At 37.1% G+C, this 20439-nt stretch overlaps 1 protein-coding gene across 2 annotated transcripts in view; it reads right to left on the bottom strand.

The window, feature by feature from the left end:
• Nucleotides 1–1419: 1419 nt before the first annotated feature.
• ephb4a (eph receptor B4a) overlaps nt 1420–20439 on the bottom strand; it is a 55676-nt gene continuing 36656 nt past the window's right edge. The window contains exons 5-17 of one of the 2 annotated variants that reach the window (XM_051672349.1): nt 19453–19608; nt 16817–17152; nt 16597–16721; nt 14829–14997; nt 14427–14526; nt 8554–8618; nt 8326–8439; nt 7877–8124; nt 7540–7755; nt 7190–7339; nt 5957–6150; nt 4808–4966; nt 1420–2632 (exon numbers count right to left, since the gene is read on the bottom strand). In XM_051672349.1, the coding sequence (XP_051528309.1) occupies nt 2524–2632; nt 4808–4966; nt 5957–6150; nt 7190–7339; nt 7540–7755; nt 7877–8124; nt 8326–8439; nt 8554–8618; nt 14427–14526; nt 14829–14997; nt 16597–16721; nt 16817–17152; nt 19453–19608 (2141 nt within the window). In that variant the 3' untranslated portion in view covers nt 1420–2523. The remainder of the gene's footprint in view (nt 2633–4807; nt 4967–5956; nt 6151–7189; nt 7340–7539; nt 7756–7876; nt 8125–8325; nt 8440–8553; nt 8619–14426; nt 14527–14828; nt 14998–16596; nt 16722–16816; nt 17153–19452; nt 19609–20439) is intronic. The other variant, XM_051672358.1, reaches the window with a different exon arrangement.

Raw genomic sequence — 20439 nt, 5'->3', positions numbered from 1 at the left:
TGTATTGATGAAAGGAGAGTCAAACCACTCTGTAAAGTCTTCTCCAGCACATCCCAAAGACTTTCAATGGGGCTAAGTTCAGGACTCTGTGGTGGCCAATTCATGTGTGAAATGAATCCTAATGCTCCCTGAACCACCCTTTCACAATTTGAGCCCGATGAATCTTGGCATTGTCATCCTGGAATATGCCCATTCCGTCAGGGAAGAAACAAATACATTGATGGGATAACCTGGTCATTCAGTACATTCAGGTTGTCAGCTGACTTCATTTTATTGCCACATAACGTTGCTGAGCCTAGACCTGACCAATTGAAACAACCCCAGATCATAACACTGCCTCCAGAGGCTTGTACAGTGAGCACTATGCATGACAGGTGCATCGCTTCATGCGCTTCCCTTCTTACCTTGACGCGCCCATCGCTTTGGGATAGGGTAAAACTGGACTAATCAGACCACATGACCTTTTTCCATTGCTCCACAGTCTTTATGCTCCCTAGCAAACTGAAGTAGTTTTTTTCCAATTAGCCCAATCCTGTACATTCTCGTCACACTGTGCATGTGGAAACGCTCTTACATTCACTATTAAAAATAGCCGTGAGTTCTACTGTCTATTTTTTACGATGTGACTTCAAGTGTTTTAGTGATCTCCCATCACGATCATTCAAGATTTTTTTTCTGACCACATTTCTTCCGTGAAGCTGAGGGTTCACCACTATCCTTCCAGGTCTTAACAATGCGTTGAACAGTTCTTAACCCAATTCCAGTGATTTCAGCAATCTCCTTAGTTGTTTTCTTTGCTTGATGCAGGTCAATAATTTGTCCATTTTGAAACAGTAACATCTTTTCCACAACCACGGGATACGTCTTCCAACATAGTTGTTTAAGAAATGAGAAGCTACACACTGCATCAGTTAGGGTTAAAAGAATATTAATAATGAAACATATTAATCACTGTAATAATGATCCAATCATAGGTTCCAAACGGCTACTTTTTTTGGCCAGGCAGTATGTATGTATGTATGTATGTATATATATATATATATATATATATATATATATTACATACACACACACACACACACACACACACACACATAATTTTAATTATCAGACTGGTTATAATGGCTTCTTTTAATAATATAATGTAGATTCTATTCATAGAATAAGGCATGAAGTAATTGATAACACATTTTAATATCACATTGGTTAATGTTTTAGATGTAGTCTGTTGTCAGGACAGTGTGCGTCATATTTAAATGCTCCGTTATAGGGTGCGCCCAGCAGCATGGGCGTTGTTCGAATGTTCACAAACAGTATACCGTTGCTCAGCTGTTTTGATCTTTTTTCTTGAACATATTCATGATATGACCTTTAAAGAGAGGCAAGAAAGAGTTAAAAAGCAATTAAAAAAAACAAGAATAAAATGTGTAATTTTTATTGTAACAGAAACATGGATTACACTTACAAAGAAAATGAATCTTTTTACATAAATCAAGTTATATTTATACAAAAAATAGGCAACAAAATAAAGTCAAGTTCCTGGTTTGTTCTTGTCGATCTCCAATGTGAAGACCAAATCCTCCTACCCTGAAACCCCTGCATGGCATCAAAGGGTGACTTTTGAAACTTTTTAATAAAATCAAACCAGCACAACATTTCTCATAATAAACAAAACAGAATGGCACTCCTTCGTAGGTCAATTTTAGTCTTTCAGCCACTTATAAAACAGCAGACAGTTTTTATTTGGTCGTTTTAGTGCCAATCAAGTGTTGCAGATCTTTAAATATCTGTGTGTGTGTGTGAGTTTGTATAAGCACGTATGACACGAGAATTTGGTCCACCGGTGAAACCTCCACCTCATTCATGTCTTTCTCTCTTAAAAAAAAAAAAGTGCTTATTTTACACACTCACACACACAGAGTGCATTGTTTAAAAACAAAATATGTGTTCCTTGCACACACAATTATCAATTTAGCATGTGTGTATGTGAGCGTCCGTCAAAGTATACACACACGGCACATCCATAATATGAAGAATCAAGATGTCATAATTAATAATCTGATAATTATATCCAAATTCTTGCATTATAAAGGTCATATTTCTCATCGAATGTTGCGTTGTCCTCTTTCAGTCTCTTCAGTATGAAAGTTTCCTTTAGAAAAATATTCTGCAAAAATGGAAATACTTTATCATGGCCTTTATCTTGAAGATTGCATTGTGACATCAGTCTTTGCATTATGATGTCAGAGCAAGTCTTTCCTTTTGGATTATGACTCCCCAAAATGGTGAAATGACGCAGGTAACATCCACAAGAAACCCGTTTGATACCACAAATAAAGTTTTGTGATATTAGTGGTATTACAGTGATAGTTCCGACAGGTTCCTGGACAGGTCTCCTTTAGGTAGTCTTGGAAGCAAATAAGCACGCTTGATCCTTAAGTGACCCGTTAAAAAAGGAAGTACAATTGTTCCTGATTGTGAATGGAAGGTTTACATAAAGGTTCTCCAGCAAACTCCAGCTGCTCAGTAAAGCACATTCCCTGGAGTTTTGTTTAGAATCCCAAGAGCTTCAATGCTGGACAGAATCTTCTTCTGATGACCAGCCAGAGTCACCCCCAAACGCAAAAGATCCCTGAGAGATAGAAAAAGAAGCAAGACAGTTACATCTTAACATTTGAACTAAAAGCTTCTGTGTTGGTTTTCCATCTCATTTACTCAAGTTTTTTAGAAAACTTTGATGGGAATTCTTTTACAGACATCAACATGACAGCCAACATGAAACAGCATTAAGTTTTTCAAAGTGGCATTATTCAATGAAGCTGTATTTAATAATCTTTCTTTATATATAAACATAATAGAACTATTTCTAATTTTATTTTATATATAATATTTTTTAATTTTCTGAAAGTAAGACAAACATTGTTTGTCTTCAAACATTGAATCGTTCACAATAAGACCAGGAATGTGTATTGAGAAAGTAAAAAGGGTCAATTTTCATTTCATGTTGACTTTAATATGTACTGGAAGTATATAGCTTATAGAAGAGAGTAGTATTCTACATGTATATGAAGCTCTATTTAATTAATATTTCTTTATATACTGTATAGAAAAAATATATAAATTGAACTGGACTTTTAATGTTTAGCAACTATTATTATTTTTGTAATATGATTATCAAGATTTAATCTTCCTTGTAATTTAGTTGCATTTACACTGTATATCCTGTTTGCATCAGTAGATATGTTTGACAAATAATAAATATAAAAAATAAAGCCAAACATTGTTTTTTTACTGGAACGATGTACATCAACAAATCGGTCAGTATAAGACCAGGAATGTGTATTCATAAAGTAAAAGGTTCCAATTTTGATTTCATGTTGACTTAAATATGTACTGGAAGTGTAGGTAATTGAATCTAATTGAAGAGGGTAATATTCTACTTGTATGTATTGAATTTAAAATTAAGAGACTTTTAATGTTGTGCACCATTATTATTTATTTTTATGAAAATTATTATAATTGTATTTTTTTTCTTGTTGAATTAACCCTACAAGACTTTCTTTCTTTTTCTTAACACAAAGGGAGAAATTATAAAAACATTTTGTGCTCAGTGGTGCCATACAAAGGCTGTTTATAGTGACCATCTCTTCGAGCTTCAAAAGGACAAAAGTATAATTCAGAAGTCGAATAAATTATTCCTCGAGACTCATGATTGTTATGAATGTATACGATAAGATTTGGTGAGAAACAAACCGAAATCTAATGTATTATTTAATATTATTAACTAATGTTCACTGACCGTTGATCTCCCGTGCGCATTCATGATAGGACACGAGAGCAACAGTGAAAACCTGTTTTGTTTATCTAAAAACAGGTCCTCCACAGCGTGACAACAGAACAAAACACAGCTGCACACAAAACAGAGGACAGAACTTACTTAACATGTCTGAAGCGTTTGTAGTTGAAGAATTGATGCATTTCTATGCCCAGCCTTATTTTTTTAAACTGAGTACTTGGAAATCAAACAGAAACATAGAAGAGGTTACAGGCAGCCACAGTCACACCATGTCCTAACCTGACAGCAAACAACACATGATAAAAGGTATCTTTCCTATGGTAATCTGAATGTTTGTACTAACCAGCAGTGACAAGCGACGGTACATTCTATCGTTCCCTTGTTTTCTATTTTCGGCATCGCACGGGTAACTGTGGCAGATATGAACTGGCACCAGTCCAAAAATGTTCCAAAAAAAATAAGTCTGGGCATAGAAATGCATCAAATCTTCGATTACAAACTCTTCAGACATGTTTAGTAAGTTCTGTTATCTGTTTTGTGTGCAGCTGTGATGTGTTCTGTTGTCGCTATTGCTGTGGCAGACCTTAGATAAACAAAACGAGTTTTCGCTTGAACGCCCCAATGTTTCAAGGGGGCTGCGTGAACAGTTGCTCTCATGCCCTATCATGAACACGCAGAATAGATCAACGGTCAGTGAACATTTTCACTAAATAATACATTAGATTTCGGTTTGTTTCTCACCAAACCTTATCTTATGCTTTCATAACAATCATGAGTTTCATGGAATAATTTATCAGACTACTGAACTTCACCCTTTGTGTTAACAAAAAGAAAGTCAGTCATATAGGGTTATAACAACACAGGTGTGAGTAAACAATTACTGAATTTTCATTTTTGGGTGAACTAATCCTTTAAACATCTTCATTGTAATTAATTTATATTTATACATCTTATATGCTTCAGTATGTATGTTTGACAAATAATAAATATTGTGATCTTGTCTTTACTCACTCTGTGGTGATGTGGGCGAGTAGCTGCATGGACGTGTATCCAGCCTGTAGAAAACTCTCCTCATAACGCTCCATCTTAATGGCCCTGAGCCAGTCACCTACTGTCCCACAGGATGAGGGCGTTAGAGGCGAGCGCTGGTCTAACAGAGGGTGAGAGGGGCTGAGACACAGAGACAGGGGTGTTAAAATGCATTTAATTACCCACATTAAGATGCTGTCTTAAGCTGGCCTGAAGCTACACAGCAGTACAAAGACAGCCAATGAGAGCATGAGTTTGACAGTGTTACTTTGAGGGATAGGTGGGAGGAGTGGGGCAAGAATGTGACAGACAAACATGAGGCCATACGGAGCGGTTTTGATTGACAGACTGAAAGGCCAACATGCTGAGAGGGGAGGGGCAGTACTAACATACAAGAGGTCATACTGTGCAGATACTAGCAGAGCTAATGAAATAATGGACGGAAAGGCATGTGACTGAAACTAGAACAGGAACTGCAGTGTTCTTGACTGACAAGCAGTGTTGGGTATAACGCATTACAGTAATCCAATTATCTGTGATGGAGAATTAGTTGGCTCTTTTTTCCCCAATGGTTCAAGTAATTCTGTTGCAGTGACTGTTCTTATAAAGATATTGGCGTTATTCTAGTGTTACATATATGATTTCAATGAACAATGGATAATTTAACATCTACATTTAACAACCAACAAAAAATTATACAGAATTTATCAAAATTATTGTGTTCGTTCAATTAACTATTTGCAGTTTAACAGCTACAAAGATGCTACATTTAATAGCTAATAATTTTGAGTACATCTTAATAGCTATCACTGGACTGTATTAGCAATATATCGGCCACCCTGCTCTTTAAATATCAATCCCGTCGTTGGCCATTAAAAAACCCATATTAGTCAACCATTATTTATACCACTTATAGTTGGGTAGTGAGAACCATGAAGCTATAATAATCAGGAAAGGACTTATTTTAATGTTATGAACTGTGTAGGTTGTGTAGGCAAGAATTGAAAAGACCTTTTTTTTCTTCTTTTATTGTCCATTGTAAAAGTTGAAATGGTTTTATGAATTAATTTATATGTAAAGTAGTAAGTAACAAGATTACTCTTCAAATAATCTGCTAATATATCAACTTACCCTGCCCCCTCTTGACCGATGATTTTTAGTGAGGCTGGATTGCGGATCAGCTTGTCAAGTGCCGAGACGATGTTTGCGAAGCGTGGCCGAGCCGTGCGTTCTTTCTGCCAGCAGTCCAGCATCAGCTGGTGTAGGTATGTGGGGCAGTCAGGAGGTGGCGGCAACCGATAGTCCTGCTCAATGGCATTAATCACCTGATTGGGTAAAAAAAAGATATCGAATGATTGCTACGTTAATGTGGGGAGGATGAAAGTGAGCAAATGAGATGAATATGTTCTAGGCATGCATTATATATAGGTGAAAATATCGGTATCGGTTGCTTTTTTCTATTATCTATTGGTCTGATTAAGCCGATATTTGAGGCAATGTTAAAAAGTTAACTTTTTATGAAGTACATATAATTTTAATGCTTGATTTTACTCTTAAAATACTACATTGAAACTCAATCAATATCGGCAAACATATTGGTTATTGGCCAAAACAAAAGATCATTATCAGTATTGGAAAAAATGTATTTATTAGTGTATCCCTAGTTCAATAATCAAAAAAAGTTTTAATGCTGATTTTACTGAAAACATGTCAATTTTGATTAAAACTCAATCAATATCGGCAAACATATATCGGTTATCGGCCAAAACAAAAGATAATTATCAGTATTGGAGAAAATGTATTTATCAATGTATCCCTAGTTCAATATAAAAATAATAATAATAATAATGTTTTATTGGTGATTTTACTCAAAACATGTAAAATTCTAGATTGAAACTCAATATCGGCAAACAGTTATCAGCCAAAACAAAACTAAATTATCGGTATAGACAATTGAAATTTTTCATTATTGATCTAGTAATACACTGATAAAGAAATAGTCCAATACCAATAATTATGTTTTGTATTAGCCGATAACTTATGTTTGCCGATATTGATTGAGTTTCGGTCTAGAATTTTAAATGTTTTGAGTAAAATCAGCATTAAACTCTATTTTTTAAAATTACTGAACTAGGAATACACTGATAGAGTTTAATGCTGATTTTACTCAAAACATAAAAATTCTAGACTGAAACTCATTCAAATCAGCAAACATCAGTTACTGGCCAAAACAAAACATAATTATCAGTATTGGACAAAATTTCTATATCAGTGTATTCCTAGTTCAATCTTAAGTAAAATGGTCAATATAAAACAAATGCAGTCACAATAAAATGTTTACATTAAAACATTATTAAAACTTACATCCTGGTTGCTCATGTCCCAATATGGTCGCTCTCCAAATGACATCACTTCCCACATGACAATTCCGTAACTCCAGACATCTGATGCGGAAGTAAATTTACGGAAAGCGATCGCCTCGGGTGCTGTCCAACGGATTGGAATTTTACCACCCTAAAAGAAGCAGGACAGAACTATTAATTCTGTTCCAATTTATAATCAAAATTTAGGATAAACTGGGATTAAAATTTGGGATACATCTAGTAATGCTTCCTTGTATTTTTCCCTAAAATATTCAGCAAATAGTGCATGTATGGTTGTTAAAGTCAGTACATCTGGGATGTACTCAATTACATTTTTGTGTTTGTTCTTACCAGCGAACTGGTGTACGTGGGGTCGGATGAATTCTCTTGCAGGAATCTCGACAGACCGAAGTCGGACACTTTGCACACCAAATTACTGTTGACTAGAATATTCCGTGCTGCCAGATCACGATGTACGTAGCTCATTTCGGAAAGATATTTCATGCCCGATGCAATGCCACGCAGCATACCCACTAACTGTATTGGAGTAAACTGCCCATCATTTAGCTGAAGATGAACACAGAGAGAAAGACTCCATGTTAGAGACTGAATGCTGGTTGACGACAGTCAATGAGATGGACACTGATGTAAACAAACATATGAACTACTACATACTATGCATACTTACTCTTAGAAAAGAATCCAGAGCTCCATTCTCCATGAACTCTGTGAGGATCATGACTGGGCAGCTGGCTGTTATGATGCCCTCCAGGTGAATAATGTTGGGATGCTGGAACTGGCCCATGATTGACGCCTCTGACAGGAAGTCCCGCCTCTGCTTGTCTGTGTATCCACCCTTAAGAGTCTTTATGGCAACATAGTTCTCCTTCTTACCCGGAATCCTAAGCCTTCCTCGGCAGACCTCGCCAAACTCGCCTGAGAACGACAAATCAAAGAATTTGATTTAAGGACTTTGCTTTGTGGAAGTGAATTTTAATTGGTCCAAAATCCCACACCACACAGCTGTATATAAAACATGAAACATAACAGAAAAATGTCTTGCGCTGCAAACTTGTTGGATCGCAAATTGTTAGGACATGGCATTAATTCCTCAAAATGAGAAGGAGATAGACTAACCTGCCCCAATAACCTCCTCGATTTTGACAAACGAGACATCAATCTCTTTAGCAAACTCTCTCACTGCCTCGTTAGGGTCTTCGTAAGTGAATGGATCGATATAAACTTTTACTCCTTGGAGAGATAAAACAGTCCATTACTAAACAACTCCTTTATCGACAAAGAACGGCCAAATAAACCAGAATGCGCTATTAAAATAAGACATTGTGTGCATGTTGAAGTACTCACCTTGACCCATGAGATATTGACCATTTTTGTCGCTCAGCTCTGGATCTTTGGAGAGATTTTGCTTCCTGTGAACAGAGAAAGGATTGCGGATATTAATGTCTGCGTATGGTGGATTTGCCACTGCAAGTAGCAAAGCACAAACCAACCAGGCATGACGCAATAAAGTGACAAGCCATAATTCATTAATGATAATCTTTTTTTTTTATGTATTTTTTTTTTAACCAGCTTGATGTTTCATGCCTGGTTAGAGCGCAATTCCCAATGCGCTCTAAGTCCTCATGGTGGCGTAGTGACTCGCCTAAATCCGGGTGGCTGAGGACGAATCTCAGTTGCCTCCACGTCCGAGACGTCAATCCGCACATTTTATCACATGGCTTGTTGAGTGCGTTACCGCGGAGATCGCGTGAAGCCTCCACACGTGCCATGTCACAACTCACCACGTGCCCCACCGAGAGCGAACCACATTATAGTGACCACGAGGAGGTTACCCCATTTGGACATGGCTTCAGAAAAGTTACTTGACGTTAGAAACTTGTGCATGCTTAGGACATGGTGTAAGGCTTTGTGCTATGCATATTTCACGTTTTGTCTTGCGTTGTCATATTACCCTGAGCAAAGAAGTGAATGCATATACCAAATCCTTCTCTCCACCCTATTCTTCCTCTTCCTGTATCTGTGTCTACCTCAGGCTCTGCTTCCTTATTCAGATCATTTCACAGTTTTTATACAAGAACAAGGGCTTAAATTACTCGAACTGCTCTTTCCCGTTCACCTTGTTATTCTTGTTCTCTATTTTCCTGTCTCTTTTACACTCTTTGTCCTTCTAATTCCGGACTTGTGAACACTTGCTTTCGGCTCACTATTGTTTTCAGAGAACTTTTATTTTTTGCTGCCACTCCACAGTAAAGAATAATAAAAAAAAAATGTATTATTATTATTTTCCTTTAGACAGCAGTGAGATTAAATGGAGACCAAACAGAGACTGTTGCTTCAGTCTACTGCTTCTAAGATGTTTCTCCAGAGAAAAAGCCCCCAGTCATCTCAAATGTGTTTCAGAGGAGATCTCAACAATGTGAAAATAATGTGTGCTTCGATTTGTCAAGATATTAATGTGTGCACTCAAAGTAAGAGAAAACTTTTTTTTTTTATCAAACTCTTCTAAAAACAATTTATCCAAGCAATGCCCTCCACATTAATTTATATAGCTCTATACTCGTATTGTATGTCAACTTTTGTCTAATTTTTTTTTCTGGTCTCAAAGAATTGTAAGAAAGAAATAAACAAACAAAGCTGACTAACTGAGACAAAACGTAAAAACTCCATTAAGCCAACTGAGAAATAAAAGAGCAACCTTTGCGCAATAAACGTTTCTAAGTCCATTTCTCTTTCTCTGCTTTCTCAAGACTAAAATAGCCATGTTTGTCCCACCCAGTGCAGGGGTCTGGACCGGACACTCCATGTGTGTATATGATTGAGTGTAGGGACTCTCCGCTTAACGCAGTATGAAAGGGTGTGTGTCTACGTGTATGAATACACATGAGTCCAAAAGTCTAAGACCACTAATGAAAATGTATTTCATTTTAAATTCTTTTCTAATTTATACCAAGTTTCGTCATTACAAATTATATTATCTGCATAATAATCTGAGAGAAATGTTTAACTGAAAAAAAAAAATGGCTTTAATGACGGCCAGTGTTGGAAAGGTCACTTCTGACATGTAATCCAATAGTGATTACTCATTACACGACTAAAATCGTAATCAGTAATCTTTTAGATTACACTTTTAGGTAATAAAATCTGATTAATTTTGAATTAATTACTGCAAATAAGGAACGGGGCCGCACTGTCTTCAATGTATGTAGTGCCATCTGGCCCATCACATGTATTTCAGGCTCCGGTTTAGACGCTTTTTTAAAATGGAGGAATTGTAAATTGCGCACTAATTATTGCCGTTGGTTGATAGGTAATGTAATCAAAAATGTAATTATGTAATCTATTAAAGTAACTGTAATCTGTGCACATTTTAAAATTTAACGTAATCTAATTACAAGTACTTGTTTTTGTAATCTAGATTACATGTAATCCATCACTACCCAACACTGATGACAGCATGCACTCGAGCTGGCATGGACTCCACAAGTTTGTGCAAAACCTGATGATCAAAGTTATCCAGCATGATTTGAGAATGTTTTAGAGCATCTTTTGTGCTTCAATGGAAGCAAGAAAACCTTTCGTACAAAGTTCACATAGTCAATGTGCCAAATTTGGTTATTTTGATTGGTGGCCTAGAAACATCTTAAATGTTTCTTGCTAATTTTACATGACTTTTACAGTATTTTTTAAATCCTGTACATTTTTATTTATTTACAAAAAAGAAAAAGTGTGGTCTCAGACTTTTGGACCCAACTGTGGGGGGAATTCCACTGGTAGAAGTGCTGGTTATTTACACATACCGTCTCTGCTGGTTTAGCACCCGATTCACTAAAGGAATTATGCAGATCAGGCAACGGCGCAAACACACACAGAAAACCTGTGCTGGATGCAATTTGCACACACAATTCTGATCTTGCAGGCCGATTCTGAGCGCTATATAGCGTAGGATGCAACAGACAACCGTTATCTGACACACTTTGGTAGAACTGAACAGCATCACTCACTACTGTGATCCAGACCCCTGAATCATCTCTTTAGCATGCCAAAAGTGTGCTTGACTACACCACACATCTGGATACACAGAATGCCAGGTTACACTCTTCTCCATCATTATATCATTATTTGATGAATTACTGCTTATACGATCAATAGAAAATTTGCACAAACATATCTTTAAAAAAAAAAAATCATTCTACTGCCTGCTTTCCTCTGGCAGTAAAAAATCTAAACTGAGCCAGAACATTTTTGTGAATGAAGCCCAATCTATAATGAGCCTAATTTACATAGAAAGGAGGCATGTTTGAGTGGGAAGCAATGATAACGACTTAATTTAAATACTCAAGACGTAGCACAATTTCAGTGCTGATTGCGTTGGTTAAACAAGATTGCGGGTGGTTAGTGAATACGATGTACAGTAGTTTTTGTGCTGAAATACCACACGCGAAAGCGGCACAACTGTTTAGTTAATTCGCTCCTGTATGTTACCCAGGAAAAACACATACCTATAATCTTAGCTGTGCATACATGTGTATGTGCCATGGAAATATCAGAGTTTGCACGTACATTGGAGTGTGTGCATGTCTAAAAGTTGTTCATTGTGTAAGAGCTTAAAGAAGCGTGTGTGCGTTTGCTGCCCCAGGGTCACAGCTATTGTTCTGTTGATCTGGCCTGTAAAGTCTGGGCTGGGACTACTGCATCCTGTCTCCGCTCCCTCTGCTTCTCTCTCTCTCTTAGTTCCCACACAGTCATGCAGCTGAAATAGCTCAACAGAGCTGTTCAGAGACTTCGATCACTTTGGTGATTATATCTCAATATTTTTCAGCCTATTGACGAGACTCGATAAACTGTATATCTCAATAATTATGTATTTGCTCTGAAATGGCTCAAAAGTAACAATTTTATATCAGAGAAACCATAATTTCATGTAAACAGCCATTGTAGCTGAGTAGATGCAACATTTTAAAGGCATTAAATAAAAATCTATTTAAAAATAAAGGCATGTTTCCCTATAGTTTTACACTAAAAGAACAAAAAGGAGAATGAGATCTAATCACTGACATTTATATGCACTTTTATGTTTATATACAATGATACATACATACTTAAATGAACAAAAACTACTATTTTTTGAAAACCCAGTTGAATATTGCATGATACTAAATTATTCCTGTGGGACCCAGTCAAGTTTATTATTACAATACTGTATAATCATTATTATTTTGAGGATTAAATTTGTTTTATTTAAAAGTAATATATATCTTTCCTATTTACTTCACCTTCACCTGGAGCTTTTATTTTGACACTGAAAGTGCAGTGTGTAGTATCCACTTTTCTGTTATACGGTGCCATCTTTGTAGATTTGTATAATAATTTGTAGCGGTTGCGCGAATTGCGCGAATGCTTGAACATTCAAAACTTTATTTCTTTCACAATGCATGTGATCTGCTCTAAAAGCGCTAAAAACACGCATGAGTCCCAGGCGTGCACAGAACAGCCCGTCACCCATTCTGAAGCGCATACAATTAATCTGTCTTTAATCACAGCCCATTGCAATTTTATAATCACATATGACCATATTGCCATTTTGGTGTTATTTTGATAGATTGTGATACCCAGAAGAATAGTGAAATTAGTCTACAGATGTGCTTTTTATGAAACTTAATGGCCAAATAAAAAGCTCATTAAAATAATTGCGATATTCACGATATTACTTAATTTTATATCGTCAGCCAAATCATCGCGATTATATCGTGAATATACGATATATCGCCCAGCCCTATTATGTATGTCAAGTTTTTCATCACTTCACACTATTGTACTTGAAGCAAGAGAAATTAGTCTATCCAAGTTATGAATTTAATTTATGCACAAAATCTTATTATCACAAAAACATGGGGGTCCTGGGTAGCTCAACGAGTAAAGCCGCTGACTACCACACCTGGAGTCGCGAGTTAGAATCCAGGGCGTGCTGAGTGACTCCAGCCAGGTCTTCTAAGCAACCAAATTGGCCCGGTTGCTAAGGAGGGTAGAGTCACCTTCTCGTGGTCACTATAATGTGGTTCTCGCTCTCTGTGGGGCGCGTGGAGAGTTGTGCGTGGATGCCGTGGAGAATAGCGTGAAGCCTCCACACGCGCCAAGTCTCCGCAGTAACGCGCTCAACAAGCCATGTGATAAAATGAGCGGATTGATAGTCTCAGAGGCGGAGGCAACTAAGGCTCGTCCTCCGCCACCCGGATTGAGGCGAGTCATTACGCCACCACGAGGACTTAGAGCACATTGGGAATTGGGTATTCCAAATTGGGAAGAAAAGGGGATAAAAAAAAAAAATTAAAAAAAAAAAAATCACAAAAACATTTTGCGAATAAAACAGCGTTTCCACCTTGTTTAAGGGGAAAAAAGCGTCACTTCAGGGGAAATTGGTGCAAAATAGAAATGAAAGTGGAAGTTAAAGCAACTGAGGCTCTTTTATTAAATGTCATGAATCACATTACTGACGGTTCTGGGAGGCATTAATAGCCAAACATTTTGATGACAGGCTTTGTGTCCGGCATTTCAGAACAAACAGAGCAACATTTCAGAAACTATGCGACGATAGTGATTCATATTCTCTGAGTGAATTATGTATTTAAATTGTTTATTGAGGCAAAGTCATACATTTTTGATGCACATCTATATTCCTATATAAAATTTATAGGAATGATGAAATATGAAATGTGTCATTTCTACACAACTAACGAAATTGCAAAATAATTGTTTCCAAACAGGTTTCCCAAACACTCCCTGTTAAGATAAACATCCCCAAAATCAGAAGCGGACATGTTAGGGTGCTCAAACAAACAGAGCAATGTTTTGATAGCGCCACAGAGCCACAGTGTTTACACTCTTTAGGAAGTCAACCTACCATCTTCCCACCAACCTACCATCTTCCAGATGGAAAGATCTAAAACAGACATCTCGGAGATGTACGTGTGGGACAGTATTTTAACAATGAAAAAAATTATTAAATATTGTAAAATATGTTAAATGGAACTTAGAGTACTACACTGTTGGCAGCCGTCAGCATAATCAAAATATATTCCAACGAACAAGCGCTCAATGGGCGGAGGATGTGTAAAACTTTTTCAAAGATGGCCGCTTGAGTTCTGTGGAATTCTCTCTCGGCGCAGATGTCCATTTTAACAACCTCACATTCTTTATTTCATGTGTATGTCATGTTTTACCTTATACAGTAGATCGCAGCAGCAATGACGATTATAAGCAGCAGCATGCCCATGGCAATAAGGACCCCAGTAACAAGCAGCGGAGATGAGGAATCATCTTCTAGGAAAACAGAGAGAGACAGAGAGAGAGAGAGAGAGACAGAGAGAGAGAGAGAGACAGAGAGAGAGAGGCCGACAGCCAGAGTGAGAAAGAGAGGTCTTAAAAACAGCAAAAAGGTGCCATACAATAATAAAAAAAAATTGGCTTCGATCTGCACAAGGAGGAGAAAAAAAAAAAAAATCAATAAAAAGCTTTCTCAAACAAAACTCTGAGGCCATAAGAGTAGGGCACTAATAAATTACCACAACACAGAGCTAACCCCCCCCCCCCCCACCTCATGAGCAGTCTGGAACTTTCCTTACCGTCAGGCAGGGTTCGAAAGACAACGGCTTGACTGAAGCTGCCGTAGCCGGCCAACGTGCGAGCGCGGACTTGAACCTCGTACTGCGTCGCCCTGCGCAAGTCGCTCAAAACGACATGGTTGATATCGCTCTCCGTATAGTGACAGAAATTCTCCTCCGAGCCACGCTCCTTTTAAAAGAACACACACACACACCAGCATTCCCCATTAAAACCATTTATTTAATTCATCAGTTGCTGTTGGAAGCTGTTTGAATGCATTAGTTGTTAATTAGTCTGGCAGGTTTGTTGTAGTGTACACAGAGAACAGATGTGCCAAAGACAGCAATCAATAAAACACAAGTGGAGAGGAAACTGGGGGGGGGGGGGGGGGGGCTTGAAGGAGGGAGGGAGAGAGAGAGAAATAGGGGAGCTCATGAAAATAGAGACAACAAACAGTATTTCAGGCTGAGAAGAGCAGAGGAAATAGAGGTATAAAACAATGCTGATTACAGTATGAGCAATTTATATGTCTTCAGTTTGATACACAGTTTTCTGGTATAGTACAGTGTAGTATAGTATAGAGTAGTTTTAATGAAGTGTAGCACAGAGTAGTATAGTGTATTATAGCATTGTATATAGTGTATAGTGTTTTATAGAGTAGAGTAGTATTGTATTTATATAATATTAGTATAGTGTTGTATAGCATTTCATAGTATAGTGTCGTATTGTGCCTTACTACTGTTCTATAGAGTATTATATATGATGTAGTGTTGGATAGTGTAGAGTAGTATAATGCACATGCCACAGCACCAGAGCCCTTCTACCAAGGGAGCCTACAAGCTAAGAATAAAATCGCATAATGCTGGCGGAACTGTCTTAACATGCTAGTTGACATCCTCTCTCCTATGATAGAGCCGTGGAGGTTGTTATCTCAGTAACATCTGACAGCGCTTCCCTGACAGTGATAAGATGGAGAAAGGAGCTCTTAGCGCTATTTAATGTACAAAACAAGCTCAGATGGGATTGTGACAGAAATCAAGTATTTTTCAGCCTTTGTAAGGCACATTTTAAATACCACAGAAGCACACCAAATCTTAACGATCACCAAAACGCAGAATGAGACGTTTTTGTTTGCAAGCGCTTTTCATGATGAGTTTAAAGCGCTGCACGACGCTGGCATTGCCGCGAATCATGAGTGCAGCTTCACGATTGCTGTAGGAAAGTTGATAGCCATGGCCTACCGGCAAATTAATATTGTGGAGGATGAGAGTTTAAGGGATTTAATACCCATTGCAATAAATATGCAACCTATGTGGGAACTAGTTATTTCAATTAGTCAAACTCCCACTCAGACTTTGGGAAACGTTTAATTGTCTTTATATTGTGGAAGGCTTTGTTTGGAAAATGTTTATAAAGCATTATTTTGCTACATATTGTTTTGTTTTCTGTCCTAAGATGGAAATAAATACATTTTGACTAGTATATATAGTGTCTAATTTCAGAACTTTCTAAATCTGCGATTAATCGTGATTACAAAAATTATGCAATTAATCGCGATTAAAAATTGTAATTGACTGACAGCACTAACTGTAAAGCATTTATAATATAGTGTTTGATAGTGTTGTTTAGAGTAGTATAGTGTTGTATACCATAGGGTAGTAGTGCTGTACAGTAAATTATAGAATACTGTTTTATGATGTAAAGTAATACTGTATGGTGTAGTATTGTGTCATAGTGTAGTACAGAATTGTATAGATTAGTATAGTGTAGTTTAGTGTAGTTGTTTACCTTTTCACAGTAGCGCAGCTGATACTGTAGTATGCTGTAGTGGGACTGAGTGGGTGTGGCCCAGTGCAGCGTTAGACTGGATTCTGTGGCTGTGCTCTTCCTTAAACCAGAAACCAGCACCGGTACTGTACAACACAACACATATATGAGCAGTTATAACACTCTATAGTCAACTCTCACAACATCTCATTCACCCATTCATTCATTCCAGCTCTCTCACCATTGGGGCTGGTGGTGATGTTGATGGTCTCACCCGCAGGCTCCTGTACACTCTGCTGGGAGACCCCATTGAAGGCCACCACTGTAAAGCTGTAGGTGGTGTGAGGCCGCAGACCCCAAATGCTGACGCGTCGACCCTGGATTCCGGTCTGAGACGGGCGGTAGTTCAAGCCGTCCCCGCATGGCGTGCACAAGCTCCCAGGCGTCAAACATATACGACACTCCACACTGTAAGTGAGGTCTGAACGACCGCCGCTGTCTAACGGTTCACTCCATTCCAGCGTGAGAGACGTGTCGTTGACCTGAGGAACCATACTGCGCGGGTTCGAGGGAGGACCTGAACAAAACAAATACAGAACAAACATTAGATCATTTATTTCAACTATCTTAGCTTATATGCACAAATTTTCCACATGAGGACAACAAAATATTAAACAGTTTATATCCATCAGACAACAGTGTTGGGAAGTAACAGATTACATGTAATCTGGAGTGTGTAATCAGATTACAAAGAGTAGATTACATTACATTTTAAAATGTGTGCAATCAGAGTGCAGTTTCTTTTATGGACCACATGATTACATTTCTGATTACATTACAAATCAGCCAATGGTAAACACCAGTGCGTAATTTACCGATTGTGCTCCTAAATTTTAAAAGAGCAGTCTGAAATACATGCAACAGCCCTAATCAGGCTACATGCATACTTTAAATTCATCCTTATTCCTAATTTCCTAAACAATTCTCTTAAAATAAAAAATGCATGCATGTAATCACTGTCTTCCATTTCATGCAACATAGTGTTAGTTTTTCATGACCCTTTAAAGGTATAGCTCACCCAGAAATAAAAATTCTCTCATCATTTACTCACCCTCATGCCATACCAGATGTGTATGACTTTCTTTCTTGTGCAGAACACAAAGATTTTTAGAAAAATATCTCAGCTCTGTCGGTCCATACAATGCAAGTGAATGGTGACCAGAACTCCAAAAATCACGTAAGTCAACATAAAAGTAATCCATACGGCTCCAGTGGTTAAATCTATATCTTCAGATGCGATAAGATAGGTGTGGGTGAGAAACAGATTATTATTTAAGTAAATGTTTACCATAAATCCCCACTTTCACTTTCTTAATGTTTTTTTTTTTTTTTTTGACAATTCGCATTCTTCGTGCATGCTGCCACCTACTGGTCTGGGCTGGTCAAAGGTGGAAATTTATAGAAAAAAAGGACTTAAATATTGATCTGTTTCTCACCCACATCTATCATATGGCTTCCAAAGATACAGATTTAACCACTGGAGTCATTTGGATTACTTTAATGCTTCCTTTATGTCATTTTTGAAGATTCAAAGTTCTGGTCACCATTCACTTGCATTGTATGGACCTAAAGAGCTGAGATATTCTTCAAAAAATCTTTGATTGTGTTCAGCAGAAGTAAAAAAGTCATACATATCTGGGATGACATGAGGGTGAGTAAATGATGAGAGTTTTAATTTTATTTTGGGTGAACTATTGGGTTTATTTTTTAGAAAATTCTATAAGAAATCCAAAAGTAATCAGTAATCAAAATTGTATTTGAAAATATTGTTACTACAATTTTAGCTGTGTAATTTAGAATATCGGATTACATTTCAGAAGTAATCTACCCAACACTGTCAGTCAATATAATTAAAAAATTAAACTTTTGTTGAAATTTTTATTTTTTCTTGGGCTAAATAATAGAGCTAAAAAGTTCAATATTCAAATATTTTTCAGCTATTGTACAATATTTGATGTATGAAATTATTTCTAAATGGATTCTTGGATCAAACAGCCAAAGTAGACTCAAAATGCTTAAACCAATTGTAAAATCAAGTCAAAATTTGTTTTTCAAAATATACTTTTCCAAAGGCTAAATAAACAGTAGTATTTAACTACATATATGTTTACTAAAATCATTACAATTTAAATCACAATGTTCAGTACATTAGTTAATTCTACATGGTTAACAAAATTGAACTGAATATTTAATAAATATTCAATAACTCAAAAAGCTGATACAGTGTAATAAAGAGCCGGTGAATTTCAAGGAATATTCCATGGTTATTTTAAACTTAATTTCTATGTACATCATGTGTGGCATGTTGTCAATTACCACACAATAATTTCAATTTATCCCTTAGTTTGTATAACCGAATGAAAATTAAAGCGAAACTAAAGTTTCAAGTATTGCACTTTCTATGGAAGTCTATGGGGCATGTGTATGTTTAAAAGCAGTAGCATAAAGCTTGTATTTTTTAAAGCACTTATTTTAATCCTTATATACATAAATGTGTGTTACTTAAACTATCTGAGAAGTCTAAATCCTCCTTTCGAAGTGGGACTACTATTTTATGTTGAGCAACTTCTGCATATGTGTTTAAGAGTGTGCGGATTTTGCTCCATGTACATACACAGTGCTTTACAGATATTATTAATGGACATTAAGGTAAAAATGCGCCAGGATATTCCTTCAAATAAAGCCAGTGGATTAAAAGTAAAAGAGAGCAGACATGTCCAGGATAAAGGAAAGATAAAAGAAAAGGGTGTGTACGGAACAGGAGGGTTCCCAAACACATGAAAGAAAAAGGAGTGTGTGTTTTTGAGCGGTACGCACGTGTGCAGGGTGTATCTGGACTATCAGTGGGGGCGCGGTGGTAACCAGGGCGACAAACACAAGAGGCAGAGCCCGTCTCTCCTGTGTGACTGGAATCAGGACACGCAGTGCACGGGCCGGTGCCAGAACCCATCTTAAAATGACCTGCAAGACACGCTGCACACAAAGAAAGTTCAATGATATAAAATATGATCATATTCATCAACTTGTATAGTTTCCCAGTCACACTTTCAGCATATACTGTATACTGCTCACATTCAAACATTTCAAGTTATACAAGAAGCTTCAGTCTTTTTCTTCAATGTGAGATGTACAAAACTGACTCAAATCCATCACTACACACAAACACATGAATGCAGAGTCTCAAGAGACAGGCAAAGATGTGCTTACAGAGGAGTTTGCCAGACCAGTTTTATTTCAAAACCAGTTCTCCACATCTGGATCAGATTTAGTTTCCCTCAGTTTCACTCAGACCAAAACATATGCTCTGAATTATACTCCTTGTTAAAGGGGCTTTACACTGCTTTGACAGAGTGTGTGTGTCACGTTTCCACAATGAATGTGTATGATTGTACAGGCTGAAGTTGTTTTTAATTAGCCCTCTGATGGACTATACAGAGACAAAGATGTCATTATTTATTCTCTTGACATCAGTATGTGTCTTTTGCTGAGGATATGTACTAGTGATGTACCAAAATGTGAAATTTGGCCGATATAGATATCATGATGGCCGACATCTACACCGTTTTGCCTATTTTAATCAGAAAATACTGTTCAAACTAAGTAAAAATAAAATACTTCAAGTGGAATCAGACATCACAACATTATTATGTACAATTCAAAAGATTCCTGATGTAGAAAAAAAATCGATAGTCTGAATTAGTCCTCATAAGCTCTCAGCCCTGACTGGCTTCCAATACTGGACTAATCAGACAAGCCTAATGGCGTTAATTAAAACATATCCTAATACTGGCCAATACGATTAAA

The sequence above is a fragment of the Myxocyprinus asiaticus genome, chromosome 3, assembly GCF_019703515.2.
Source record: "Myxocyprinus asiaticus isolate MX2 ecotype Aquarium Trade chromosome 3, UBuf_Myxa_2, whole genome shotgun sequence".
Lineage (NCBI taxonomy): Eukaryota > Metazoa > Chordata > Actinopteri > Cypriniformes > Catostomidae > Myxocyprinus > Myxocyprinus asiaticus.
The sequence above is the reverse complement of the archived record's forward strand: the minus strand, read 5'-3'. Positions and strand labels throughout refer to the sequence as shown.